Source organism: Alternaria incomplexa (assembly GCF_024043165.1).
Source record: "Alternaria incomplexa strain BMP 0042 chromosome Unknown scaffold_9, whole genome shotgun sequence".
Lineage (NCBI taxonomy): Eukaryota > Fungi > Ascomycota > Dothideomycetes > Pleosporales > Pleosporaceae > Alternaria > Alternaria incomplexa.
The window spans coordinates 1,093,330-1,120,202 of record NW_026249858.1 but is presented as its reverse complement, the minus strand read 5'-3'; the positions used below and the strand labels follow the sequence as shown (position 1 = coordinate 1,120,202).

Sequence of the window (26,873 nt, the reverse complement as noted above, 5' to 3'; positions counted from 1 at the left end):
GCAGCGTTGATGTTGTGAGTAAATCGCGCTGTGCGAGAGCCGTTTCTGTCAACGCTCGACCGCATGGTAGGCATGTACATGAAAATTCTGTATTCCATAAGAATCGCTGCGCTATGAGCATAGTCATGGTCACATTTCGTTTATTGCGGTACTGTAGACCGTAAAATGCAGTGCACGATGTGCGAATACTTCGCGCACGTGCTGGGGCGATATTCAGGTCCTGACCACAATACGCGAGGCAGAAGTTGTACGAGCAAGGCTAAGCAGTCAAGATACTAGTTTAGTGATAGCCCCTTCGCATGGCATTCAGCCCAATCTCATGACTACACCATAGACACTAACTCCTCACTCAACATCCGTAAACGATCCTGAACCCCTGAACCGGGAACGCGGGAGGCGCAACGTTCGAGAACTCCCAGTAGTTCGGCGCAGATGGGCTGTCGTACATCATTGCCATCATGAACGACATTGTCTCGTTACAAGCCGTCTCGTCAACTGCCGCAACACCGCCGACGCTCCTTGTCCTCTCGAGCGCCTGGCTTTCGCCGTTGACCGTACCGAACAACAGTGCGTTCTTCTCTGCCTCGTATGTATTCCATGTGGCGATCGCACCGGCTTCGCGCTCGACTTGGTATACGTGGAAGCTTGGGTTCGGGCCAGAGATCTTCTGGAGCTCAAGGCGGGGGAGGACGAATTCGAGACGACAGGTGTAGTTTGACGTGCTGTTCGGTAGGCCTTGAAACTGTACTCGCGTCGCAATCTCTCCAGCATCTTTGACCTGACGACGTAGCATGAAGAACTGCTTGGCTTGGTGGAGGTGGTCGACGTCGTAATCGGGGTAGCGCGCGTTGATGACAGAGAGATCGGTCGGGTAAACTTCGTGGCATACGTATTCTCCCGAACCGAGGGAAGGAGGGTTGACGGCGTTGGGATCGCCTTCGCAAAAGCGGACGGTGGAGTTACAGATTGTGTTGTTCGCGAGCAATGTCGAGTTTGGCTGTGGGTATGGTACGCCAGAAGCGTGTTGCGAGAAGAGTGCAGCGAAGCATAGAAGAGCGGCGCGGAACATCATCTTTGGATGGGAGCGTGCCGTGAATCGTCTCGAGAGGGCTGTCTTGGTAGCTGATGTGTAGGCTTGTTGGAGCACTGAACAGGAGTGTCAGAGTATGACTAGAATTTTAGGTAGTGTGCGATCAGTAGGAAGAAATGGGTGATAGAAGAAGTGTCTTGAGTGTTGAGGGTGAGTAGCTATATATGCCAGACACGTTGTATTGTCCACCTATCGAGCTTTCCTCCACCTCGCATGTCTGGCATGAGTAGCCCTCCATGTGGAAAGCGAGATACGCTGCGTGGGTTGAGGGAACAAACTGGTAAGCGCGAAGCGGCCTTGGGCGCTCGCTGCTACTCCGCCAAGATACGTCTGGAAGCACGCTTGCTGTACCTAAGGCGCAATTCTCGACAATTGCTAATCCGGGAAACAGCTTTGGAGTGTTGGTGAAGGTCGTCCCATCGCATTCAAGCCGCGTGCTGGTGACGGTTATGAGGCATCATAAGCGACACCATCTCGGCCTTTGGCTGGCGATCATAAAATCTCGGAGAGATGGGACCTCTTCCGCCAACGCGACATTTTTGGTGTTGTGTGTGTGCGAGCGGATGGACAGGGCGAGTTGGGTTGCGATTGCCGATCGTGAGAGATGGAGCCTGGAGATGACGGATGTAGGCTTAGTCAGCTGGCACTAGTCCGCGACGCGATACTGACGCGACCATCGTGCAACTTCTATTACCCGCTCACATGAACACCATACCCACAACAGTCCATCGCGCCTGCATCTACCACTTCTCGAAAGGGCTATGGCAATGGCTCAAGTCATCGCCATCAGTCAACCAGGAATAATTTCGAGGCTGTTCATCCCCCGATACGAAGGTGTGACAGAGTGACGGCTACTTTCGTCCGACGACAATTCTCTTCTGATCGGGTCGAACGGGAGCTCAGAAACGATGGAGCTTCTAGGTGGCGCCATGGGCCGAATTGGGCCCCGTGGCATGCCCAGCACCCTCACGCCCGAATAGACGACATGGCCGCGTCCATCCACCGCGATGATCTCCAGGGCATCCTGCTGCTCTTCTATCATGATTGAGATCGTTGAAGATCCGGTATTGTTGCTCTGCAGCTCGACTTCCCACATTGTTGTGTGGGCAGCGGAACATGTTAGGCCACCCCCAAGTGCACCCTGAAGCGTCAGCAGCTTCATCTTGTCTCTATTCCTCTCCCTTTCTACAACCACTAGAAACCTGCCGTTGAAGCTCGCAACTCCAGCGACAACGCTCGTACCGACTACCCTATCAGGAATGGGCTTTATTGGTTGACGGAGAACGTGTGGATCGAAGCCAAGAGTGTCGATTGCCACGAGGAAGGTCGCTGGGAGGTGTGAACGTGGTTGGTGGTCGACGGTGCAGAGGATGTAGGGTCGACCGTTCGGAGAGATGGTAAAAGCCGCATTCGTTATCTCATCGCGATACGCCTGCCGGGAGTCAGCTTTGCGCCGGGTCTTAGAACATGTCACTTACGCGTTCATTGCTTCTCGCATTGCAGTCAACGTGCCAGCAAGGATCCGGGCGAATATTCTGCTGGTGGCCTACGTTCCGAGCGACGATCCAGCAATACAAGTGATTCCCTGTTGTCAAAGCAAACACCATTGGCCCATAGATGGCATCACTCCGACAGGGCGAAAATCCGACAATCTTGACAGCACCGTTGTTTTGAGGACACTTCAGGACTACATGGTCGCCCTGAACGTTCCAGGCCGGCATGTACCTGTATGTGAAGATCTTCACTGCACTCACTCCCTCTCCACCCACTGCGATGCTCGCCGTTGCTCCTCCCTCGGCAGACTGGCGTCCAAGTTGTGAGATCGACACGGATCTCGGGGTCCAGTCTCCGTCCTGGTCAATCCGCTCTTCTCTCACGAGGCTAGGCACATGGCCGTTGTTTGTGCGATACTCGTCATACACCAGCAATCGATTGTGGGTGATCACTGCGAGCAAATCCTCAGAGAGAGCAATTCCACGGATCTCCTCATCTTTCAAAATCATCGAAATATTCAAGACGGTTTTGGGCTGGATAGTCCGACTTCTGTTCGCGCTCTTCACGTCGTATAACCGTATCTGCTTCGATGAGCATGTTGCCACCCATCCTAACGATGAGATCGACGTCGCGAAATCGGGTGCATTCAGAAACGACAGCCGCCTTGGTCGTTGTAGCAGATTACTCGACTGCGATCCTGATGAGGCTGAATACACCTGGAAGTAGTCCATCGCTAACGACGAGCGACGCGCCGAAGGGCCGGTAGAGCTGCTGGATATGGACATCGTCAATGCACTCTAACTGCAATCATCACTGGAAAACCGTTAGCTGGGAGTTAACCAAAGCGTCATCCCTGGAGAGCCTTGAATGTATGTAGGTCAAGGACGTGACACTATCTGACATACTTTCAGCTCGCGATCTCGTCCGCATGCGGCGTACCCGTTATCAGCTGCATTGGCAATATCCTGTTTGTATTGCACAGGAAGTCCACACAGAACGCCCACCTAGAGGAAAGCAATAATCACTATGGGGGACGCTGTCTCCACAATGTAGTTCGGCCCTATCAATTACCATAGTTGTCGCCTAGCTGCAACACGTAGCCTGAAATGTACACCGGAACGCAACTAAGGCGCGGCTGAAAGGACGTCCTGCACCATCCACCAATGTTTGTCGACCGTGGCGCACTTAGTTTGGCCTAGCAACCTTGTGCATACGAGCATGTGCAACCTTGGTTATCTTTCCCCGATATCCCGCCTTTCTGACCAATCACAGCAATACCAAGTCGCGTGCCCATGTACCGTCCTCATCACGAAGCCTATCTTTCCAGTCACTCTGGCGTTGGTGGACAACACGTAAGGCAGACAGAGAGGCCGACCGGTATGGTCTAAGCCCCGCCACAATTGGTTTGGAGAGTGAAGCTGAAGACGTGCCGAATGAAGGCCAAATAGTCACGAGGGTTTGCATTCGTCGTGCAAGCATCTTTTTCTAGTTCAAGGTCGCAGTCAACCTTCATAGTTAGTTCGCAAACATCCTCAGCCTGACGAGGTCGTACTTCGGTACGGATTCGCCTGGGAATCACACGCAAAATGGCTGAAGAAAAGCGTCCCCTTGACAGATCGCCATACTATGTGACCCATTCAGAACATCTTGACCGTGTTCTCAGTAGGCCTCAGCTGGCAGGTGAGCGCCAAAAGAGTGAATCAACAAGTACGCTGGTTGCTAACTCCCCAGGCATTGGCATATCCGGTTGCATAGGCGGAGGCATCTTCATTACATCTGGTGCACTCATCGCTACTACTGGATCTTTAGGGGCTGCTATTAGCTATGTCATCGCAGGTGGTATCGTCGCTTGCGTCATGTACACTATCACTGAGATGGTTGCATGTCGACCGTTGACCGGAGCTCTCATTGATCTGCCTCACACGTTCTTAGACCCAGCCTGCGGTTTCGCTATCGCATCTATGTACGGGTGAGTATTAATAAGAAACTTCTGAAAGGCGCCGCTGACGACCATTAGGCTAGGCAAGATTTGTGCGATGGCTACTCTTACAGCGAGTTCGGCGGAGCTGACTGCGCTTCTGAAGAGCGACCCAAAACCGCATTCTGCAGGTGCTGAGGCAGCTATCAATATCGCGTTCATCGCCCTGACTACCCTTTCCCATTGCCTCGGCGTCAAGGTAAGCTATCCCATTGGACAATGGCGTACTTCGCTAACGTTATATCAGCTGTATGGCAAGATCGAACGAGTACGTCACCTAGAGTAAAACAGCACTAGGGGTGGCTCCAATCCGTGTCGCATTCTACAACATTATCACTAAGCTAGAAGCATACTTTAGCTTAGAGGGTGTTTACTTGCTAAGAGTTAGCAATCTGTATGCGGCAACATGCGACACGGATTCGATCACCCTGGTGACGGCTCTCGATACGAACAGCGAACTGACGAGCACTTAGGTCGTCATGTGGTTCAAACTGAGCTTACTGGTCCTTGTATGTGTTATGGGTGTGGTCTTGAACTTCTCCGGTATGCTTCCGCGCTTCAATGCAACATAGCCATGTGTCTAACGCTACCAAGGCGGCGGCCCGAGACAAGGAGAATACCATTCGAGTACGTTCAACATCTTCAGGCTACGTGTGACAACGCTGATCAATGCAGATTATACGACCTTCGGATTCACATCGGACTGGAAGCCAATTGGCCACAATACTACCACTCCTGTCTCTCTCAAGATGGCTGGCGTTCCTGATGAAGCTTTCGGTATATCCGGCCCCGGAGGCACACTGTTCGCTCTCATGTGGGTTTCTAGCATGCCTCCAGATACCGCAGAGAGCTAATATCTTGTGAAGCACTTCAATCGTCTTAGCCATGTTTTCTTGCTTCGGAGCAGACCTGGTTGCTATGACTGTCGGTGAAGCAAAGAATCCTTGGAGAGACGTGCCTATCACCATGTCGTTCGTTTACATCGTTCCGCTCAGCATATACCCATTCGCGATGCTAGCTGCTGGAGCAAATGTCAACTACGCCGACCCGCAGCTTCCGAAGATATGGGCGAGAGGCGACTACGCTACGAAGTCTGCGTTTGTAATCGCAGCCGAGGAATCTTCTCTCCACGCGTTACCGAAAGTTTTGAACGGTTTGTTCATCATATCGGCATACACTACAGCCAACACCGATCTCTACGCCGCATCTCGTAGCGTGTTTATGCTTTCACAGCAGTACCTTCCAAGCAATATCGCAAAGGTCTTTGGTCGAACTAACAATGGGCATACACCTTTGGCGGCCATCTTGCTGTGCTCAGCACTCGGGTTCTTGTCTTTGATAGGCTTGGCGGACAAGACTGGCTCACAGCCGCGTATTACACTCTCCGAACTGTACACAGGCACTGCGGCATGCATCTATCTCACTCTTTGCATCACCTTCTTGCGCTTCAAAGCTGGCCTTGACCGCTTAGCGAGGCGGCAGATCTTCGGTCGCAATCACCCGCTCTACATATCACGCCTGTTCAAGTCCCGATGGCAACCACTGCCTGCATATATCGGGATCTTCGGAAGCGCCTTTGTCCTTGTATGGTCTGGCGTTCCGCCACTGGTCATTCTTGTTGCGAAAGGCAGCCTCACTTCCACGGACAACTTGAAATCTACCATCAGCCTGGCTTTCGACGTTCTTGGTGCATATATCGGCCCCTTCTTGTTCGGATCTTTGTATCTCTCGTACAAGTACATATTCCCCCGAACATCCAGAGTTGACCTTCGCAACCTTACGGTGGAAGACTACGTCCTGGAAGATCTATCCAGCATCGAGCTCGAAGGCCCAGTCTCCGTACCTCCAGTGCCGCGACATCGGTTTGGTTCGTACGAGATGGACGCCCAGCACGATGGCATTGTGAGTCCTCTGAGCACCTTTGAAGACCCGTTCAAGCAGGAGCAGGTGCATCTCAGTGTGAGCATGGATCCCATGATGCAGGAGGAGATGGAAGCGGAGGCTTCGAGGAACAACGAAAGAGCGCGGATAGAGCAGATTTTGGAGAGAAGACCAGCGCGGTTGGCACGTGGAGTGTGGCGCGAAATCTGGAGCTTTGTAATTACGGATAAGGACTAAGCGCGAGTAGACAGGCCTAGTTAGTGCGTATATCGACTCTCTTAAACCTCTGGGAATCCTTATCTACAAGGTGAGCCTAGCTTGGACGAAGTCCGCAGTTGTCGCGACATATACCACGGCGCTGTTCGGTCCTATTCCACAACGGCATTCGTATCTCGACGTCGGAATGTGGAGTACCCAAGCGCGGAGATGGTGTTGTGATGGAGCGCGGCCGCCGGGAGAACTCGGGTCGGATCACGTGTCGGGCGTCGGACATTTTCGAGCGACGAGATGCACCGAGCAGCGAACAAGGCTAGCATCGGCTGGAAAGCGAAGAACGAGAATATCGTGTGTTTAACATAGTAGATTGGTATTGATGATGTTGGTATAGTACGAAATCGTAGCCCATTGTTGGGGTCTGTTACGAGTTGCTAGAAACGCTAAATGCTGAGACAAAAGTGAAATGCGTGTTCCTCCGTCACTTCTCGAGGTACACGAGCCAGACACCTTGATTTGATGTCGGTGTCTGCTCGTGGCCTGGCGGTGTGATTCTCGCGGCGTTCAGCGCGCGGCTTCATCCTTCTCTTCTCTGTAGTGTGTATGCGCTCCAAGGCGCGAAGCTGGGGTCTGCTCTTCGGGCTCTTCGCCCTCTCTTGCTTCATTCACTGCACCTCGTACAGCTCCATGGCCCTCTGGAGGTCCTCAAGGCTGGCCTTGTCGCCATATGCCTCTTCCAAGATCCTGTTCCTGTCCTTCTGGGTGGTCATCTTGGCCTCGAGTCCAGCAATCGCCCGCTCCATGTCCTCCAAGCTTGAGCGCTCGCCGTAGGAGTCCATGAGCATCTGGTTCTTTTGTTCCTGGGTAAGCTCAAGCGCAGAGTGGACTTTGCGGTTGGCCTCGTTAAGTGCATTGGTAACGCCAAAGCCTATGTTGGCATTAGCATCACCGAGCGTAAGGGGTCGGCGAGGCTGTGATGCGGTCTTGGGAAGGTAGATCATACCAATGGCTACCGCCGCCATGGTCGGGAGATACCTGGTCTTTGTTAGTGGTGATGGGAATCATATAGACGGAGAGACGTACCATCGTGCTACCCTTCCGAGCCTTGGGACGACACTCGCACCAGGGGTGGATGTCATCTGTGCTGCGGCGGCATCTTCCATGGAGATGGCACTGCGAGCACGTGTTGAAGTGGTGAAGAGCCTCTGGCGAACCAGGGTAGATGTGCGGAGGAGGAAAGACATGTTGATGGTTGTGTGGTAGTGGCGAAAGTAGTGCCGAGTATGGTGATGGTTCCTCGAGATGGTAAATTTGGCTCGGCTTATATCTTGTCGCTTGGTGTGCCCAGGTGTGGTTGTGTTTGATGTTGGTAGGTGTGATGGCCAAGACGTGTGAAAGTATCGGCCGCGGTTTGACTTCGGTAGTGTGGTGTTTGATTGATGGCTTGCTACGTGTAATGTGTTCCGGTGAGACGTCCCAAGCGCGGCGTATGCGGACTGTATATACGACAGCCTCGTGCGGGGAAATGCAGGTCACAAGTAGGCTGTGCACTCATGTCTCTCCACCACACCCGTACATCATACCACGAATCACAGCACTTGACATCACCGGGCTCCGTGACGCAAATGGACTGATGAGCTTAGTCCGACGCATTCTCGCGTCGCGTCCCCAGACAGAAAGGCCGCTGACGTACCAGGTCACTGGGTGTTCCCCTTCAAAGGGTTTCCCGGCCGCGCATGTATCGCGGCTTCTCCTGGCGTGCCGCCTGGAAAGGGTTCGGCTGGTGAAACGGCTGCCACCGAGATCCAATCGGACGCTGAGACGACGAGACTGGGCCATGTGGGGTTAGTGGTGTGCTGATCGTGGTTAGATGGCAGTCTTTCGATTGTGGGGTGAGCACGCGCATCGCGTGGCTGGCCGAGGATCCCGCGACGCTGATGTCAGCGTGCAGCTCCGCAACCTGTTCGTCCTGTGGAGTGACCACAGCGTCAACACCACCAGCTTCATCAACACATGCATCGTCATTAATGCCCACCACGTTTTATTGAAAGAAAATTATCGCGATCTAGACCATGACCGCATCACAGCCGACCATGACTCTCCAACGTCTCGACTGTCAACAATGAGCACACGCCCCACTCCGGATCTAACCATTTCAGGCTGGTAATTTGACTTCGCGATGCAAGCACTGTGCGCATGCTTGTGTTGGCATCGCAATACACGAAACTAATTCACTTACAAAGGGATGCCATGCCGCAGGATTTGCATTGGCCAAAAAGTAGACCCAGGTTAGCTTCCCGAACTCACGTGTAAGATGCCAAGCAAACACTGATCAAATGGCCGCCATCTGCACTGGATCCGTCACAACTCCAACAACGACCCAGCCCAGTTCACGTGTGAATGGCAAAAACAATACTGCAACCGAGGATTGAACTCGGGACCCTTCGCGTCGCACATTCGATGTGAGGCGAATGTCATAACCACTAGACCATTGCAGCTGCTGCTTCCGTTTGGCTATCTTGGAACACAGAAAGCCTAAGTACTGCAGCAACAACAGATTCAAAGTGCTAAAGCTCAATATGGACAGCTCGCAGTCTTGAAGCATATGAGCTGGGAACGTCCTGGGCAGTGGCATATGTCCAAACGATTTGGCGATTTGGCTTGGAGGCTGATCGGTTCTGGTCACACTGCCCACGAAGAGCATTCAAGACTGACATCTGACCGGATGTAGCAAGCCCACAACTCGTATATCACTTCCGGCCGTTTTCATGGATGTGTTCGCGCCACTTCCCATCCTCTTCACGAGATAACCCAAGATGTCCACCTCAGTCTACCTGGTTACTCGCACCACAAACCAGAGTGAGGACCTGATTCCGCTTGTTCGGGTTCGGTCTCAGCGGTTCCAAAATCTGGAGGAGCGCCAGTTCTTTGCCAATCAGAACATCAACTGGAATTGCGTGCTTAACCCTTGCTTCGTTGGAGATGGGGGCATGGCTATGATCACGGCTGAAGTAGCCCGTGACGTCGAGACATCAATTATGATACTCAGTAAACCAAAACGGACGAGCATAGAGGCCGAGCAGGATCTGCGCGAGGAGGTAGCAGCAGCTGTGCAGGAGCTCATGCCATGTGGCGACCTGACTTTAGATTTCAACGCTGGCAACGGCTGGGCTGATAGAATAGCTATTATTCGTTATGGTTTGGGGTTCCAGCGTTATCACGTCAGATTCCAGATCCATGATGTCAACGCACACACCGCATGAGGCCGTGCAGGTAGACAGTAGAAGATATTTGGCACAGGTCGCATCAATGGAGCATCACGCACTTATGTCTTTCATCCCTTTGCGTATAGATACCATATCTAGATGTTCATATCGGCACCTGAAGCTATCATCAGAGAATAGTATGATCAAGCTGATTGGTAGTGTCACCTGGGTCTGACCAACTCACTCTTTGGCAAACACTGAGCCTATAAATCAACTCCCCCCTCGCGGATTCCGCTGTCAAAATCCTCAGCATGGCACCCAAAGGCCCCTACAAGGTAGATGAAAAGTACTACGTGATCGTCCGCTACGTAAACCCAAAAGACATCCCAGCTAAACCCAACATCCACGTCGGCTTCTCTCTCTATCCGACAACCTACAAAGGCGACGTGGAGACTTACGATCATCTATCAACTCAGAAACGACCAGGTTTTACGTACGTAAGAGCTAAGACTCCTCGCTATGATGACGCCGGAAATATGTTCGCACTAATAGCCGGGATTCCCACTATGCCACAAGAAGAAGTGGCTATTCACTATTCGGTTGCTGCAGGCAACGATGCTGATGAACAGCAAGAACGTAGACATGAAGTTGCTAAACAAGACTTAATACGGGTAATCGAGAATTATCTTCCGGCAGGTGAGGAAGCGGAATTCGTTACTTTGGAGGGCGAGGTGAGATTCGAGCAAAGGGATGGGCGACATGTATGGTTTGGAGTTCTCGAGGTGGATGTGAAGTATACGAATCTCGTTGGTGATACCAGGCCGGCGCCTGGAAGTGGAAGCTAGGTATGGTAGTTATTGGAGCCTCTCATAATTCAACATGCGCCTCACAACTGAGATCTACGACATGGGTGCCACGTATCTCTTTGCGACACGCCCTATGTACATTGCATCCAGTGCCTGCTCACTCTAACTTTTCATTTCCTTCTCTAATAGCCTGTCCGTAATCTCCCGCATTCGGTGTCCTTACAATGGTATGCGTGTGGTACTTTGCGGGCTCCTTGTTCGTCAGGAATACACCAGAGTGGTGGTCGAATTCCACCAGAATGACTGGGCTTTGAACACGGAAGTAGAACGCATCATTCTCGCCAAAACCACCAATCCAGCAGAAATAGGTCTCGGCCAAGTGTTGTCTGATCTGATCGAGCTTGTGTTGGCGCGCCTTCGTGGGATGGTATAGCAGGAACTCCTCACATATGGCGAGGACGAGTTCTTGCTGTGACGAGTCGAGAGAAGAGACCAGAACGCCCTCGTAGGGTACGATGCGGTTGTCGCGGAAGGCACCGCATCGATGGCGCTGGTCATCTGGGCCCCACGTATCGGTAATGAGCTCATCTCGCTTAGTCTCGTCATTGTTGGAGTTCCCGTAGATTTGCTTCATGCCTTCATCTCTCATCTTCTTGAAGATCTGTGCTTTTTGTTGTTGCTCGTGGCTGAGACTCTGCATCAGCTTCCAACCCAGACTGCCTTCTTTGTGTAATATCTTGGTACCCTTCCATTCTCCGTCATCGATGATGTTGGGCTCGGCTCCTGTGAACGATGGACTCATGATAACCTGGCTTCCCTTGTAGAAGCAGGAAATGTCGAGATGATGGCCATAGAGGAGCCAGCCCCAAGGCGAAGAAGCGGATGTAGAAGGAGTACCAAACAGCAGGAAATTGTAAGAGTACTTGTTCAAGATGTTGGGTAGCTTGACAACCTCGCCCAAGAAATGGTTCACTCGCATGGCCGCGATAGCCTTTTCGTAGCCTTCCGGGGAAAGAGATGCCTCTACCACTGCGAGTATTGACTGCGCGATGCTCTCGGGGACTGCAGCAGTTAGCCTAAGGTCGTAGCGTTGGTAAATTTGAGACTTACCTTCCTCGAGTCTGAGCCCAAATGGTCGCAGTAAGAACTCTGGGTTACTCCATGCCCTCCACTCTCTGGCATTGATTGGGTATGAAATCTTGCCCTTCTGCTCGCTACTTAGAGCTGCGAGGAGTTCTTCTGCCTTCTTGACTGGACCATCAACATCTACACCTTCGTCTCGTGCTTGATATAGACCCTCCCTTACAGTACCGTCATTCGTGATGCCTATGTACGGCTCTTCCAATAACTTCTCCCAGACTTTAGTCAGATCGTACAGCCATGGTGGGGCGCGGTTGTCTTGCATTGACTGGACATATTCGTAGATGTTTTGCTTTGCGGCCGTCGTGAAGCGGGGACTGCTGAGGTCTGGTAGATGGGCCCGGAAGCCGTCTGATGCTTGATCGAATGAGCTTCGTCGAGCCATTATTGAGGGTCGCTGTGTTCAGGTCCGGGTACTCCTTTTCCTCTTGAAGTTGTTGTCCGCGAAGGTATGCTGGGCCACAGGGAGAAGCCTTTTCCGCGTAGCTCCTGTTCTAGATCACCACTGCAGATGTAGCAAGCTCCAGGTGATTTATCTGACACCGAAGGTCAGGCTGTCTTCCGATCGTGTTCCGAAGATCAAAGAGAGTTTCGGGTGAACCCTTTTCCTCTACGTGAGCTTCGCGACACGTAATGATGAGGTGTTTGTTCGTCTTCGATCACAGATCCAATGATCATACAGCAGTCGTCCGTAAAGGCTTCGACGAATGAGCTGTTATCGTTGTTGAAGTCACGAAAGATGCGAAATTCTCAGTCTACCCGTGAGATGATTCGGGAAGTCACCCCACATCTTGCCCTGAGCTAGCGCGGGGTATACAGCCCCCCATCGCGTATCCACGGGACTGAAGTAGACTTGCGGCTCGATGTAGACTTCCCAGCTCTAATGAATCGTATCGCGACGCATTAAACGAATAGCAAATAACACGATGTGTTCATGCACTTCTGGTCGGCGGCTTTTCTATACGCGTCGTTGCGACGAGCGTTGGAGAGAACGCTCACAAGAGACTGTCGATAGAGCTCTAAGTAGGCGACAAGGCCTATCAGGCATATGGTGTACGAGCGAAAAGGTTGGTATAATGTTGGCCAAATCGCGAACTGCTTAAGCCATCGAATGTGATGCCCGATTGATGCTTTACAGGAACTGCAGCATCAGTTCATGTCCCTGAAGGTATATTGCCGCGTGGTGGAAGCGATCTGGCGTCGGGACTCATGCGCATCTTCAATATCTCTAAGCACAGCGTCTTCAGCTTATCTCGAGATCGTGCGATCACAGCCGACGCGATAGTAAGATGTAAGGACGGCTCACCCACACTCCGCGACTCCGCATTTGCCGGATCTCGCGCGTTCATTGATGGCGGTGGGGCGCTGAGATGGAAAGACGCTAACCGTTGCCCCGCCACGGTGGGGTGTGCAGCCGGTAGCTGACAACCTTGGAATAGCAAGCTCCCCAGGCGTGGACGTATTCGGGCCGACAGCTTCCCCGATATATGTTTATCGAAGAAGTGCTTACTGAGTTGACTTAGATAAACTTCGGCTATTGCGACTGAGATTGACGTGTAGTGCTTTTCAAGGTTCGGAGGCAGCTTCGGAAGCCCTGGTAGGAACATTCCGGCTAAGCTATCTTCCGGTGGCTGAACATTACGCGCGGGAAGGAGCTCGGAACTTGTGGAGGGATTGGAGCAAAAGCAAGAGACCGAGATATAGAAACGTTTGAGCAGAATCTTAAGAGCTGTCGGGACGTTCTCTGCTTGTCTTCGGCGAAACCAACTCAACAACAACCAGCAACCACATTGCACCAGCAGCGCTCCATCTTTATCATACCAGCAGGTATTGTACATCAAGTGGCGAGACAGAGGGGCAGTATTCCTATAATGGCAGAGAATACTAGGATAGCGATTGTTGGAGCAGGTAGTTATCCCCGACATGACATCGCCCATCCCATCATGATAGCTAACGTACTCCAGGCATGGGCGGCCTAACAGCAGCACTATCTCTCGCAAAAGCCGGTCACAAGAACATCACGATATATGAAAACGCAACGAATATGGGCTTCGTAGGCGCCGGCATCCAACTCGCACCAAATATGGCTCGCATCCTCGACCGATTAGGTTGCTGGGAACCGATCCGCGACGAGGCAGTTCAATGCGCAAATACATCAATTCGGGAAGGCTCGACAGACAAGGAGCTGGGGTACGTAGATCTTGGGTACGTGCGAGAAAAGTATGGATACCCACACATGGTTGGCCATCGAGCGAGTCTGGCAAATGGCCTCTACGAGGGTTGCAAGAAGGAAAGTGGCATCACATTCAAGCTGGGTTGCAACGTATCCAACGTACAGTTTGGGGCGAAGCCAAAGTTCACCATTACACCAGCTCAGGGCAACGGAGAGCCACAACAAGTCGAATGCGACATCTTGCTCGGTGCGGACGGCGTTAAGAGCTCTACTCGCGTCGCCATGCTCAAGGAACTCGGTCACACCGGCGCAGCTTGCGACTCAGGCCAAGCTGCATACCGCATCATGTTGACACGAGACCAAATGGAGAACGACCCTGAGCTGCTCAAACTGATCGAGTCCGACACAGTAACACGCTGGATCGGCGAGAAGAAACACATCATCGCTTATCCAATCCACAACAAGCAAATTTACAACATCTCCACCGCACAGCCTGATATCAACTTCGCTGGGGCACCAGATGCGCAATATACAACTAAAGGCAGCAAGAAGGCCATGTTGGTCGTTTACGGCGATTTTTGTCCGATGATACATCGCATGTTGAACCTGGTGCCAGAGGGCGAAGTTGTGGAATGGAAGCTACGGGTTCACGATCCGTTGGTAACGTGGGTGCATGGTACAGCCGCCCTGGTCGGCGACGCTTGCCACCCCACGCTCCCGCACATGGCCCAAGGTGCAGCTCAAGCGATTGAAGACGGCGCTGTGCTGGGCGTCGTGCTTTCTCCCAAGCGTATCGCGGACGGAAAGCCGCAGACCATCGAGCACGCACTTCGCTTGTATGAGAAGCTGAGGAAGCCGAGAGCAGAAGCGCTCGTTGAGCTTGCAGCGCAGAACGGGCGAGACATGCATCTTGGTGCTGGCAAGGCAAAGGAGGAGCGCGATAAGATCTTTGCGGCGCTGAAGTCTGGATCTGGAAAAGTGCCGGACAAGTGGGCGGATGCAGATATTCAGGCGCAAGTCTATGGCGTTGATGTTGTGGCTGAGGCGGAAGAGCTGTGTCAGAAGGAGGGGTTGGAAGCGAAGTTGTAGGTTGAAAATTGTGCATGTACTATAGTGCCTTTACTATCGCATTCAATCCAAAAATCCCACAAGGGATCAGCTGGAGATGCGCGTGCTTTTCATGATGTTCAGGTTCTCCTCGACGTGTTCAGACGCTACCCAGAGACGCGTAGCTCTGCATCGGACACAATGGCAAGGAGATATGTCCAACTGGTCTTACATCCTCTCCGACATGTGACCTCTCATCGTATGGCCCTTCCAATGAGTGAACATGACAGGGATCAAGCTAACGCCTACCAGCAGTGCCGCGACGATGCCAGCACTGTTCGCGATACCTACATTCTCAAACATCGGAGGAAACCAGAATGGACCGAGGAATCCCCAGATCTGCCTCACAAAAGTAACAAACACGCCAATACTACCAGCTTCTTCAGGGTAGCAATCGACCGCATATGTGATCAGAACAGTGGTAACGATCTGATTACCTGCTGCACCTATTCCTGCACCGACTATTGGCGTCACATTCCAGTGCAGGTCGGGGGCTTGCTCAATGCGAACGAGAAAGACAACCCCGCCACAGATGGTGAGAAGGATGCCGAAGTAGCTCAGCCAAAGACGGAACTCTGGAGCAGGGCGGAGAGGAGTCATTTTCTTTGCGCGCCATCGCATCCAGAGATCACTCGAGTGTCCACCAATTTGCTCGCCGATTATGGTACCAATAATAACACCCACGAACTGTAAGCCGATCTGCTGTGCGTTGAAGTGGAACTTCTCGCCGAAGAGTTGCGGAATCTCGACGGTCGCGAGGACCGAAGCGAAGAGGAAGACCATTGCATACGCGCATGCAGGGATGACCACGCATGGGTACTTGAATAGGCGAAGTGGTGATATGAACTCCGAGGCGGTAATGGGTGTAGGATCGATGCGGCGAAACTTGAGATACATCTCCTTGTAGGCCGCAAATCCGAATTGCGCGTGTTGCGCGTTGTTATGTCGGATGAAGCGCGTTTCGGGTCCAAAGAGCGTGTACAGGATGAGTTGAACGCCGTTGACGATTGCGAGGATCCAATATATCCAGCGGTAACCGACGTTGTAGGTCACAAAGCCAAAGATTAGGGGCGCCAGGGGTATACCCAAGGTGATCATCACCGTCCAGATACCCATAAACTTCGCTCTTTCCCTCTTGAAGAAAGTCTCAACTACAACAGCACTGCCGATTGCGTTTGGGGGGGAGATGAAGAAGCTTTGGAGAGCTCGGCAAGCAGCCATGGCAGCGTATGTTTGACTCTTCGCGCAGCCGACGTTGAAGACTAGACTGCCGATCAAAGATATGATGAAGATGGGTCGACGTCCGTATCGCGTGGAGAGCGGCCGCCAGAAGAGTGGAGCACCACCAAGGATGGCGATTTGGAGAGACGTAAGATACGATGCTCTTTGAAGGCTGACACCTAGGTCTTCGGATATGTTCTCATAGGCTGGAATGATCGCAGCAGCAGGAAATGCGCACATCATGGCGTGGAAGGCGACAAAGAGGAGGTTCATCACTTTCTAATTCCATTGTTAGTGGACATCGAACTGACGAATGCGTAATGACCAACCTTCCACTGAGGCCAGTTGTATGGATCAGCCGTTCCCATGGTGGGTATGGGGTCAAGCTCAAGCGTGCCATGTCTTTCCAACAGGTACTGTCGATGCTCCTCGGAAAGGTGAGATACTTCGTCATTGTCGAGATACGTGCCATGAGTGTTTGCATGCTCTAGATCCTCACTAGTCATGGGCTTATCTGAGATGGCCTCTTTGTCGTTCTCCATGACTGTGACGTGGTCTTAGTGGTACAGCCCTAGGTGTAGGTTGCAGGACGAGTAGCAATTAGGAGAAAGACCAGCAATCTCGAGTGCGCACGCGGCTGGGTGGCAACCCCATACTGTGTACCCGTCCTTCCCCATACTAATACCCGCGGAAGAAGACTTTCGCGGAGACCCCCAGTGGAGACCCCGGATGGTAGGATTATTGGCTGGACCCCAGCCCATCTAGTTTCAGGCAGGGGTTGTGAACCGTCGTCGTCACGGTGTCGTCGTCGCTAAGTTTCGTCATCCTATCATTTAGCGAACGGAAGCAGACTTCGGCAGCGGCACACCGAGGTTTAACGTCTTCGTCAAATACCGACGAGCGGGCATCGCCGCGCTACAGTGAACCTTTGGTATGCACTAGGTATACGTTGAGCACGAAGGAGAAGTCATCGGCATGTGATGAGGAACAAGTGCCCGGAAATTTCAGGCTCGCAATATCCAGGATACAGAATGTATTCACGCGTGTCGTGCGCGCGTCGAAAGTCGAGACTCGAAGCAACGCCATCCGTGCTCAAGCTTTCGGGGAAAGCTTGGCCGGTGCCGGCGCCGCCTTCCCTCTTTCGGATCCACCCGGTCAACGCCGCCCAACGCGCAACGCGCCAGACTCAGCAGCCACCAGCAGTGTCGACCTAGAGCTACCTAACCCAACGCAGCTGTTCATATGGGATATGAATCCAAGCCGAATTCCGTATATCGACTCTCTCCTACGATACGCGTTCGCGGTCCTAGACCAACGCCACAGGAAGCCACCCCACTCATCCTGCGCCGATACGATCAAGACACTAACGGTAGGGTATCCGAAACGGATGCGCTTCAGTATTAAAGACAAAATCGTCTAAGCTGACTTCATCGTGGTCGCTAAAGATGAGATAGAAATATTTGAGGGTTTCGGCCAACCAAAAGCTCTGCGGAGGTGAAGAGATCAAGTCAGCGTTTGTTTCGGAAGCATCGCATTGCTAGGACTTACCTCCATGCTGTCACTCTTTGGTGGCGGGGTCGACATAATGTCTTGGAGCGCGGCGTTGCCAAATTCAGTCTTTGTATTCGCCTCGATGGCCTGGAACATCTCCCACGCGATCTCTTGATACTTGGTCTCACCCGTGAGCCGGAACATGTAGAAGATCGACTCGATTGCTTCTGGCCGGAGAATATAACGGCCATCGTGGACTGCGCTGAATGGCTTTGCGCCTGGTGTGTAATCGCACTCTGACCACGACGGACACGGGGTCATCGAAAACACTTCAGGCATAATGCCGTTCGGTGCATTCTTATACGTCCACGCGCAACCGTCAGAGATCTTCCGTCCGACGTCGAGATGGGTCTGGTTGTCGAAGAGCCGCCCACCAAGCGCCAGCATACCTCCAGCGTAGCACACCAGGTGCTGCCCAGTGTTGTCTCTTTGTCCATCAGGGCCATCATGTTTCGCGGTTGCGATCAAGATGTCTGCTTTGTCTTCCACCATGGGTCGAAACATGGTGTGCGTTATCGCCGTATCCATCGCGTATTCGTACATCTTGCGATACTGACCAGCCGGCTCATTCCCGTTGAGCAACTGATACATCTTCGGTAGATACTCAAATGCCGAGTCGGCCATGGCACCCAGCCCAAAGAAAGCGTCGAAAGTCAGGTTGGGTGTCCGCATATCGACGCTGATCGGCCACATTCCAGGAAGCTTTGTGGACCCTTGCTGCTCATCAAGTACGTCCGTAACTCTAGAGATGGCGTCGAAATACCGCATATCCCCTGTGATTTGGGAGAGGCGAGTGAACTCCACACTAGCGGAAGCGGCTTCAGCTATGAGTACCGAGAGAGCTGGCAGCTGCTCTTCGCCGTCCGCCGCCTTCCCAGGTTTCCATCTCGACACAGGCATCCGGTTAGGCGTGTCGAAGGTCGCATAAGCCATGTCTGCTACTTCGAGAGCCTTGTTCAGAAGACGGGTGTCGTGGCAGCCAGAAACGTCATAAGCGCCTATGAAGCCTCCCAAATAGCGTATAATGATCTCAAACATGTTGATCTCACTCTCGCGATCATCGCTTGGTTTGAAGTCGATCTTCAGAGCTGCTTCGACGGCTTCGGCGAACTCGTCTTCCATCCCCATGATTGACAAAGTGTCTAGTGAGTCGACTAACGTAGCTCCCCAGCCACCAAATTGGGTATCTCGAGGCTGGCCCGACATGGGTGCCAGTTCATCTTTCATCCATGCGCGTTCTTTGTAAGACTTCCAGCATCGTTGAAAGGTCTCCTTGACAGCCGCTCGCCGACTAGCAATCGCTTCGGCATCTGACGACTTTGGATGAGGCCTTTGCAAAGTGCTCCTAGACAAAGGCTTTTGTGAGGATAGCTGCGCATACTCATCAACTGGGTGTCGACTCGGAATTGCTCTCCAGTTGAAGCGATCTCCCGTATCCGGAGTTATTGCGGGCAAAGGCGGCTTTGTTGGGCACGCATGTGAGCTCGGAGCATGTTCATGGTGGCCGGATGGGAAGATGGAAGTCCTCGATGGGGTGAACTGAGCCGAAAAAGAGACTATGGTTGCAAACAACAAGACGCCAACGAGAAGGATGAGACTCCATCTCCATTTCCTGGGAAACATAGTGGACTCTCCAGAAGTCTGGTCGTGAATGGCTGAGATGGAAGCAAAGAGGAGTTAAGCAAACACAATCGACGTACGCGCTGCCCTCTATGACATGCTGTCCTATTATAGCAACTGAGCTGTTTCGGATTAATGCGTGTAAGACAATCCCCTCCTATGCCGTAACTTATTTTGGGGGCAGTATCAGCACGTCCCCATCACGAACGTATCAAAGAACAAAGCGCTTTCAATACATTAAATGCGTCACTCCGTGACTATTCTTCGAATATATTTGATTGACCATGTCGAGAGCCGCAGCAGAGCATTTAGCTATTCTTGAAATCTGGAGAAGCGCAATGGGCTACGCGCTGGACGTAGCCATCGGGTCCCGACCTCTGCAAGATTGCGGCGTAGTAGTTCCCTGGTCTCAACCCATGCGCTTATTGGTCAGTTCTTTTATCATGCCCTCCCAGCCGTATATGTGCATCACCTCGCGTGCTGGCACCATTAATACAATTGGCTAGCCTCGACCTCTTCTTCTTGTTAGTCGGAGCCAACATGTACAGGCGATCACCGTAGCGCTGGGAAGAAGCGCCTTTGCACGGCCTAGAATTATTAGCAATTCGCAAGCTCAAAGTTTCAACAACTAAGGCTCTTCGTTCAGGCCTGTCTTCTCTGTCAGTTTCCTGGCCCTCAGAACATGGTGTCATACCATACACCATAATCTCGCTTTCCCAGTCCGGCCCTACCTAAGTCCATTACGAGTGACAGAGAACTCGAGAAATCAAGGCCCAAGAACAGCGCATCTCGACAGCTTAGCTGTCAGGTACACGAGATACAATGAATCGTAGGACATCCAGCGTTTACGGATCGTGTTGGCCATGATCTGTGAATCTCAAAGCAACGCAAGCTGACAGCGCAAGCTCTGGCGCTGTTCCAGTGCTCTAAATCATGCTCGGCGGTGCAGTATTGGGATTCAGCATACGCACCAAACTCTAGTGTCTTCAAATCTGGCAACGCTTCATTGCACAGGCGCAGCCATTGAACGGATTGTACACGCCTCTTAGTTGCGGCTTTCGCCCTTCCCAGCTCAGCAAGACTAGGGATCGAAATCATTCCAGATTTTGGAGAGACCGCATGCAGATGATGGGAAATATTACAAGCAATGCAAACCCAGACGCTACTTACAGCTGGTGCTGTCATCGCTGTATTTTGCCTTTATGGTACGCATCGAGGCTTGCTAATCTTTCCAGGTGATAGAATATGGTTGTTCGCACGCGCCGGAAACAAGTGCCCAAGCTGTGGGCATCGGAAGTGTTGGAAAAGGTGCGCCGTCATGGGCCTCGCGAAGACGGATGGACTTTGGATGGACAGGACTGGGTCGAAGAGATTGAGAAAACGGACGAGGTCGCTCGTCGTGGAGAACTTTTGACTCTCTTGCCTTTTTGGCACGATGGAGAGGGGTGGCACTTGCAGTGGGCATGAAGGTGGCTGGGTGCTGCGCTTGTGCCTTCCACATCAGTGATGACGTCATCGGCGCCGCTACTTACGGAGGCACTCCCGAGGTCCTCTGCATCTGGCATCCACGACCTGCACATGTACCTAGGAGCATCGGATTCATCGCAAGCCTTCCAACATGTCACTATTTCTCATATCGGGCATGTTTTTCGGCGTGCTCGTCTCATTCGGGTACCGCCTGACGCCATTGCTGTTTAGCCCAAGAAGAGTCACTCTGGCATTTTCCCCAGCCTCACTTCGCACAGGGGAGGTCGTGCTAGCGATCCTGTCAATGATAGCAAAATCAATCTTTTACGCAATTCCCGGGTTTCCGCGCATCAAGCTTTCAGCATTAGAGCTTGACTCCCCATTCACTCTAGATGCAGACGATGTTGTTCGATATCAATCAGCAGTTGGAGGAACAAGCAGCACAGGAGAAAAGCTCTCAGCACCGCACCTTATGCTGTTTCTTTCAGCCATGACCGAGCCCGCAATGCTACTTCTACTCGCCAGTCCCTGGTGTCCCATCAATCCACTAGGCGCAGTCAACGTGCGCAATAGGTTCGAATTATTACGCCCCGACCTATGCGATCTGTCGAGACTCGTAGATCTACGAACAGCCCGTCTGAAGGCGATTGCAAGTAAACACCCAAGACCAGCAAAACGAGGCATCGAGTGGGATCTGGAGGTCGTGATCACCACTCCCACTGGTAGGAAGGATGGAACTATGGATATCATCTTTCGCCAGATCTTCACCATGCTAGAACTAAGAAAGTCACAGTCCAAGAAAATCCGGAACAGTTCACATGAGACCAGGTCTAGCATGGCGATACCACAGATGTCTGAGAGCACCACACAGGTATCAATGTCAGTCGACGACCCGCTGAAATGGGCTGCGATTTGCAAGGACTACAACTTCATCCACCTATCGGGAGCGGCGGCGAAGACCTTTGGTCTACCTGGAAAGATTGCGCACGGAAATCATGCAGTCGCTAAAGCTTTGCATCAACTGAAGGACTCGAGAAGCTCGCAGTCACCGTTCAGCACTTCCTCATGGATGGAGGTGCAGTTCAGAAGGCCGATGGTTGTACCCGGTGTCTTCGATGTCAGTTTACGCGAGTCTAGTCAACCTAGCAAGATGCTCTCAGTTTCTTTTCAGGGAAAATACTGCGCGACTGCGGAGTACGGGAGCCTTTAGCAATGAGTATACCAAGATATATTCGGCTACCGTCTAGGACCATTCATGGTTCACTTCAATTATCCTTGTGAGCCCGCTGTTCCACTGTCTCCATCAGTGCAGCCAGAGCACTCCGATCCTCCTCCTCAAGGTCTGTCTCTTGCCTACGCTGAGCTTCTTCCTCAAGTTCAGGCTTGTAGATGTCCCACCCGATTGGCTCGAACCCCGGTGGTTTGCGACAGTCAAGGGAGTAGTAAGCATTCATGGGGTGATCGGACCGCGTGTTGTAGCGGCTATCGAAGGGATAATCCTGCGAATAGCCCAACTTAAAGTATCGAAGACGTTCGAGCTCAACTCGGAAGCGTTCGAATAGATGATGCCAACGAATATCCGGTTCAACCTCCCATTCAGGTCCATAAGAAAGACCGAAGCTGTCAAACTCATCGTCACCCTCATCATCACTCCCTTCGTCATCCTCGTCATCAGTCTCGTCGTCACCCGTTTGTGGAAGTAGCTGAGGGAAGTTCGCTTTCATTCCCCTGTCGAGCAGAGCCAGATAACGAACAACACCGCAACCGCAAAGAAGTAGACTTTCCAGTGTAGCTCCATGCGCGACGATCCAGTCGACCTGCCAGTCATGCGCGATGGTCCAATTGCCAAAACACAACGACTTGAGGTGTGGAAACGGTTCGACCTCTCGGAAGTCCGTGAAAGGCCAGACGCCCCAGAGGCAGTCGCAATCGAGCGTAAGACTAGAGATTGATTCGCAAAATCAGAACATGACTCACATATAGCTCCAGACTTGTACAGAGAGACTTACCGTGTGAGTTGGTTGGTGGTGGGCTTCAACCAGTACTTCGGGAGAAATCGCCTTAGACCATTGTGCTGCGCATCTGCATAGGTGCTCGGTCCACCCTCCGGTTCCACGTGGTACCTCAGAATTCTCAGTCGCAATTCTGTCAAGCGCTCTCTGACGGCCAGGAAGCTTTTTGATTCCATGACATCCTGAGGCATTGCGTCCTGCAAGTTCTGGATCGTAAGACTCTCGAAGCTCTCGCTTTGCGCCAAAGCCTCGAAGCAAAGGTCCTGGATCTTCGTCCGGAAACTCTCATCCTCTCTAATCTGCAGCATAGTATCTCTGTATCTGGTGTGAGTGTAGTCCTCCACGGTGCAAATGCTCGAGAACTTTAGCTCTATCCGCTTCAAACTCTCCAACTGTGGAAGTTGTGTGATGGCGTCGGCGAAGGTACAGAGAATGTCTGGTCCATCCGCTAGATATTTCCCGTTGTCGTCATCGTCGTCATCCTCCTCCTCATCCTCGTCCTCCTCATTCTGCTCCCCGTCGGGGTTCTCGGAAGTATTGATGATGGCATGACGTACATGCTTTCGTAAAGAGGAATGAATGATACTCAAGAATCTTTCAGGGCTGTTTCCAACGTTCGTGAAGGACACTGTGCGGAATAGACTCTCGGAGGCCAATTCGTGGAATCCTTTGTTTACTAGGCGAAGGGCCTTAAGTGTCGCCAAATCGACGGAAAGGAAATCGATGCAACCCCGTTGGAGTTCGACAGGTAGTTGGATCATTGCGCTTACCTACCTGGGTGAGCAGCAAGTGTTTTGACTATAACCATGGTGGACGCGAGTGGCCCTTTTGTACCTAGGTAATTACCTAGGCGCAGCACAACACGTCATTTCGCCTTGCATGAAGCTGCAGCATTCGATAAGAGGTACATATCGCTACAGCCCAATTTAGGTACAATGTAAGTCATCTGTCAGACGTGCAAGTCTAAGGATCTTGGTTGCCTAATCATACGGTTGGGACCACGCTAGAGCCTTATAGGTATAGCTGCAGGCTACATCGCCTTTTCTTCTCGAGTTATGAGGGACACCACTTTCTCTTCACGACACTACTACCACTTCTAGCCTCTCTTAATGAACACTTTCCAGACTTTACCGATCACAATCCGTGAGCAGGTTTATCACGAGCTCTTGACCTACACTCCAGCTGGATACAACGATCCGTATCATTCAAATGCCGAGACGGGAAGTGTAGGTCGAAGAACCCGCCGCTTAGATGTACCTCCCCAGGCGTCTGCACCCTCATCGCCATTATGTAAGCTGCTCACATTGAGCCGACAAATCAACGCAGAGATCTTCCAGTTTTTAAGACGTCAACTGTGCGTGGTTGTTAAGAGTAATCACCCATGGTTTCTTCGGAGCATGTTCGACAAAACAATACCCGCGCTACCCGGGTGTCCAAGGTATTCCAGCGGCCGCCGGGTGGATTGCCCGCGCGTACCACTTATCTCACAACTGCAATCCTGCGATGAGATTGTTAAGAAGGACTTTTCAGGTTTTCCTGTGGCAATGGAACTCGAATTTCACACGACCCGCAACCGCAACCCCAATCCTATGGAGAATGCATCGTGTTTCTTGCTGCCAGCCTCGAGCCTGCCGATCTTGATCCGTATTGGCAAAGGTCATCAAAATCGGTGAGTAATTGCAGTTCTCATTATACCATGAAGGCGGATCTTAACCTGCGTCAGGTCTGGAAGCACTTCCCTATATGTGTCGCTTTTTGAGACGTTCTCACACACGCTTGAACGAGCCCAAGAGATCCTCATTGAACCTCTGCTGCTTCCCATTTCGAAGGCCCGCCTTAGATTTCACATTGTGAGCACCAATGACATGATCACTTCTCCATGGACCATGAAGTTAAGAGAGCATTTGATGAAAGAGCGGCCTGTTATTGATTGCCTTGAGCATCTGGACGATATCAAGCATACTCGTATGGCCTATGCATATCTTTTCGACGAAATACGCAACGACACATCGAGAGACGGGATTCTTGAATTATGGCTCTGGACTTGCGGCATCGCTGCAGGGGAAATACAAGCCCTCTGCCATCGCGCAGGTATATTGGAGTCGAAAGAGGAAGACCCAGCTGGTTCATCCGACAGTGTGGCATTGCTCCAGAAAGCGCGCAAGGATGCTGAAGAGATGATCAGTTTCTTATCTGATCAGCCCATGTGTGCGCAAGAAGCGTCGCTAACTTCAAAAACATGGCAGCTTGAAGTTGGCAAGCTCAAATCTCTGTTGAGCTTCAGGACACATGTCGTTTGCAAAGCCCTTGGGGATATAGACGCCGCCATTGGATACCTCAAGGAAGCGATCAAGCATGACCCTAACTGTGCAGAGAACCCAGAGGACCGACCCCCAAAGTGGGTCTTTGGTGTTGGTAGCTGGACAAATCCTCGGTCTGTCTACACTCGTGGAATAACACTCAGTAGGGTATACCTCGTAGAGAACCCAGTAGAGATGCTGGACAACCTGAAAGCCGAGCGTGGAACAAGCAGCGAAGAGGACGCCTCCAGAGTGGTACGATGGGAGGTCCGTATGTAAAGACGTTTCAGAATCACATCATTACGGGTTGAGTGCAAATCGAAGAAAACGTACTGATATCTCGAATGGTCATAGTGGAGTTCGCAAGTGACGCTAGCACCCCGCAAACAGCTTCAAGATGCCGAGGTCCATGCCATCTCTCCACCACAGCTCTGCCGGCATGGCTGAATCGACCTTGACGCGTCCGCGCATCTCTGTGCATATACACGTACCTCCTTGAAGCTTGCCTAAAGTCAATCGACCTCACCTCTACACCCATTGCCACCTCAGCCACCCTACAGCCCTCCATCCACGCCACCACCCACCATGACGCACGCCGCCTCCAAAGACGACCTGCGCGTCAGCACGCTCTTCGACTACACCTCGCACGTCGTCCTCGTAACAGGCGGCGCCACCGGCCTGGGCGAAATGGCCGCGCAAGCCTTCATCCAAAACGGCGCGCGCGTCTTCATCGCGTCCCGCAAAGAATCCGAACTCGCCTCCACAACCACCCGCCTCAACGCCCTCGGCCCCGGAAAATGCTCCTACATCGTCGCAGACCTAAAAGACAAAGCCGGCTGCCTCGCCCTCTGCACGGAGCTGAAGAAGCAAACGGACCGCCTGACGGTGCTGGTGAACAACACGGGCGCGAGCTGGGGCGATGATTACTACAACTATCCGGAACATGCGTGGGATAAGCTGTATGCGTTGAATGTGAAGAGTATATTTTATATGACGGTCGAGTGTGAGGGGTTGTTGGCTAAGGGAGCGGATGCGCATAATCCAAGCAGGGTTATTAATATTGCTAGTATGGCGGGTATTACGACTGTGGATGTTACGACGGGGGAGGGTGGGGGGTTGAGTAATCCGGGGACTGGGACTTATAGTTGTACGTTCCAATAACTTCCTTTACCAGACTGCTTTTTACTAACGAACTTTCTAGACGGCCCAGCAAAGGCAGCATGCATCCACCTCACCAAGATGCAAGCTTCGAAACTAGCCCCGAAGAACATTATGGTCAATGTCATTTGCCCTGGCGTCTTCCCTTCGCGCATGACGAACTTTGGGCTGGAGAAATTCGCAGATGCGTTGACAGCGGGACAGCCGACTGGCCGCATTGGCAAGCCGAGTGACTTTGGTGGGCTGGTCTTGTTCTTGAGCAGTAAAGCGAGTGCGCATATCACGGGTAATGCCGTTGAGATGGATGGCGGTGCTACGTTGACGGGATGGAGGGGGAAGGTTGGTGGTAGTAGCGAGAGCAAGTTGTGAACAAAAGGTGACGGGTATCATATGATTAATTGATGACTTGACTACATGCATTCATGTTGAGTATCTTTCCTCATCTGCTCCAAGAAA

The 26,873-nt window shown here is 52.2% G+C and overlaps 12 protein-coding genes and 1 non-coding gene across 13 annotated transcripts; 6 read left to right on the top strand and 7 right to left on the bottom strand.

Annotated features, from left to right (window-relative positions):
- Positions 1-349: 349 nt before the first annotated feature.
- Positions 350-1,072, bottom strand: J4E90_006730 (uncharacterized protein; the record flags this gene model as incomplete). The annotated part of the gene is made up of 1 exon (XM_051436274.1): positions 350-1,072. The coding sequence occupies one exon, from the start codon at positions 1,070-1,072 to the stop codon at positions 350-352; it is 723 nt and encodes a 240-aa protein (XP_051290068.1).
- A 3,098-nt stretch (positions 1,073-4,170) lies between these two features.
- Positions 4,171-4,848, top strand: J4E90_006729 (uncharacterized protein; the record flags this gene model as incomplete). Its single annotated transcript, XM_051436273.1, has 4 exons — positions 4,171-4,264; positions 4,316-4,553; positions 4,602-4,761; positions 4,810-4,848. The coding sequence occupies 4 exons, from the start codon at positions 4,171-4,173 to the stop codon at positions 4,846-4,848; spliced, it is 531 nt and encodes a 176-aa protein (XP_051290067.1).
- Positions 4,849-5,528: 680 nt separating this feature from the next.
- On the top strand, positions 5,529-6,680 carry J4E90_006728 (uncharacterized protein; the record flags this gene model as incomplete). The annotated part of the gene is made up of 1 exon (XM_051436272.1): positions 5,529-6,680. One exon carries the CDS (start codon positions 5,529-5,531, stop codon positions 6,678-6,680), a length of 1,152 nt encoding a protein of 383 aa, XP_051290066.1.
- A 641-nt stretch (positions 6,681-7,321) lies between these two features.
- On the bottom strand, positions 7,322-7,900 carry J4E90_006727 (uncharacterized protein; the record flags this gene model as incomplete). Its single annotated transcript, XM_051436271.1, has 2 exons — positions 7,322-7,691; positions 7,740-7,900. 2 exons carry the CDS (start codon positions 7,898-7,900, stop codon positions 7,322-7,324), a joined length of 531 nt encoding a protein of 176 aa, XP_051290065.1.
- A 1,169-nt stretch (positions 7,901-9,069) lies between these two features.
- J4E90_006726 lies at positions 9,070-9,154 on the bottom strand. The gene has a single exon. It is a non-coding gene; the product is annotated as a tRNA-Val (tRNA).
- Positions 9,155-9,472: 318 nt separating this feature from the next.
- J4E90_006725 (uncharacterized protein) lies at positions 9,473-9,919 on the top strand (the record flags this gene model as incomplete). The annotated part of the gene is made up of 1 exon (XM_051436270.1): positions 9,473-9,919. The coding sequence occupies one exon, from the start codon at positions 9,473-9,475 to the stop codon at positions 9,917-9,919; it is 447 nt and encodes a 148-aa protein (XP_051290064.1).
- Positions 9,920-10,825: 906 nt separating this feature from the next.
- On the bottom strand, positions 10,826-12,193 carry J4E90_006724 (uncharacterized protein; the record flags this gene model as incomplete). The annotated part of the gene is made up of 2 exons (XM_051436269.1): positions 10,826-11,730; positions 11,779-12,193. The coding sequence occupies 2 exons, from the start codon at positions 12,191-12,193 to the stop codon at positions 10,826-10,828; spliced, it is 1,320 nt and encodes a 439-aa protein (XP_051290063.1).
- Positions 12,194-13,679: 1,486 nt separating this feature from the next.
- On the top strand, positions 13,680-15,070 carry J4E90_006723 (uncharacterized protein; the record flags this gene model as incomplete). The annotated part of the gene is made up of 2 exons (XM_051436268.1): positions 13,680-13,716; positions 13,773-15,070. The coding sequence occupies 2 exons, from the start codon at positions 13,680-13,682 to the stop codon at positions 15,068-15,070; spliced, it is 1,335 nt and encodes a 444-aa protein (XP_051290062.1).
- A 186-nt stretch (positions 15,071-15,256) lies between these two features.
- J4E90_006722 (uncharacterized protein) lies at positions 15,257-16,851 on the bottom strand (the record flags this gene model as incomplete). Its single annotated transcript, XM_051436267.1, has 2 exons — positions 15,257-16,588; positions 16,639-16,851. The coding sequence occupies 2 exons, from the start codon at positions 16,849-16,851 to the stop codon at positions 15,257-15,259; spliced, it is 1,545 nt and encodes a 514-aa protein (XP_051290061.1).
- A 961-nt stretch (positions 16,852-17,812) lies between these two features.
- J4E90_006721 (uncharacterized protein) lies at positions 17,813-19,066 on the bottom strand (the record flags this gene model as incomplete). The annotated part of the gene is made up of 1 exon (XM_051436266.1): positions 17,813-19,066. One exon carries the CDS (start codon positions 19,064-19,066, stop codon positions 17,813-17,815), a length of 1,254 nt encoding a protein of 417 aa, XP_051290060.1.
- Positions 19,067-22,952: 3,886 nt separating this feature from the next.
- J4E90_006720 (uncharacterized protein) lies at positions 22,953-23,720 on the bottom strand (the record flags this gene model as incomplete). Its single annotated transcript, XM_051436265.1, has 1 exon — positions 22,953-23,720. The coding sequence occupies one exon, from the start codon at positions 23,718-23,720 to the stop codon at positions 22,953-22,955; it is 768 nt and encodes a 255-aa protein (XP_051290059.1).
- Positions 23,721-24,845: 1,125 nt separating this feature from the next.
- On the top strand, positions 24,846-25,538 carry J4E90_006719 (uncharacterized protein; the record flags this gene model as incomplete). Its single annotated transcript, XM_051436264.1, has 1 exon — positions 24,846-25,538. One exon carries the CDS (start codon positions 24,846-24,848, stop codon positions 25,536-25,538), a length of 693 nt encoding a protein of 230 aa, XP_051290058.1.
- A 306-nt stretch (positions 25,539-25,844) lies between these two features.
- Positions 25,845-26,786, top strand: J4E90_006718 (uncharacterized protein; the record flags this gene model as incomplete). The annotated part of the gene is made up of 2 exons (XM_051436263.1): positions 25,845-26,406; positions 26,461-26,786. The coding sequence occupies 2 exons, from the start codon at positions 25,845-25,847 to the stop codon at positions 26,784-26,786; spliced, it is 888 nt and encodes a 295-aa protein (XP_051290057.1).
- Positions 26,787-26,873: the final 87 nt, after the last annotated feature.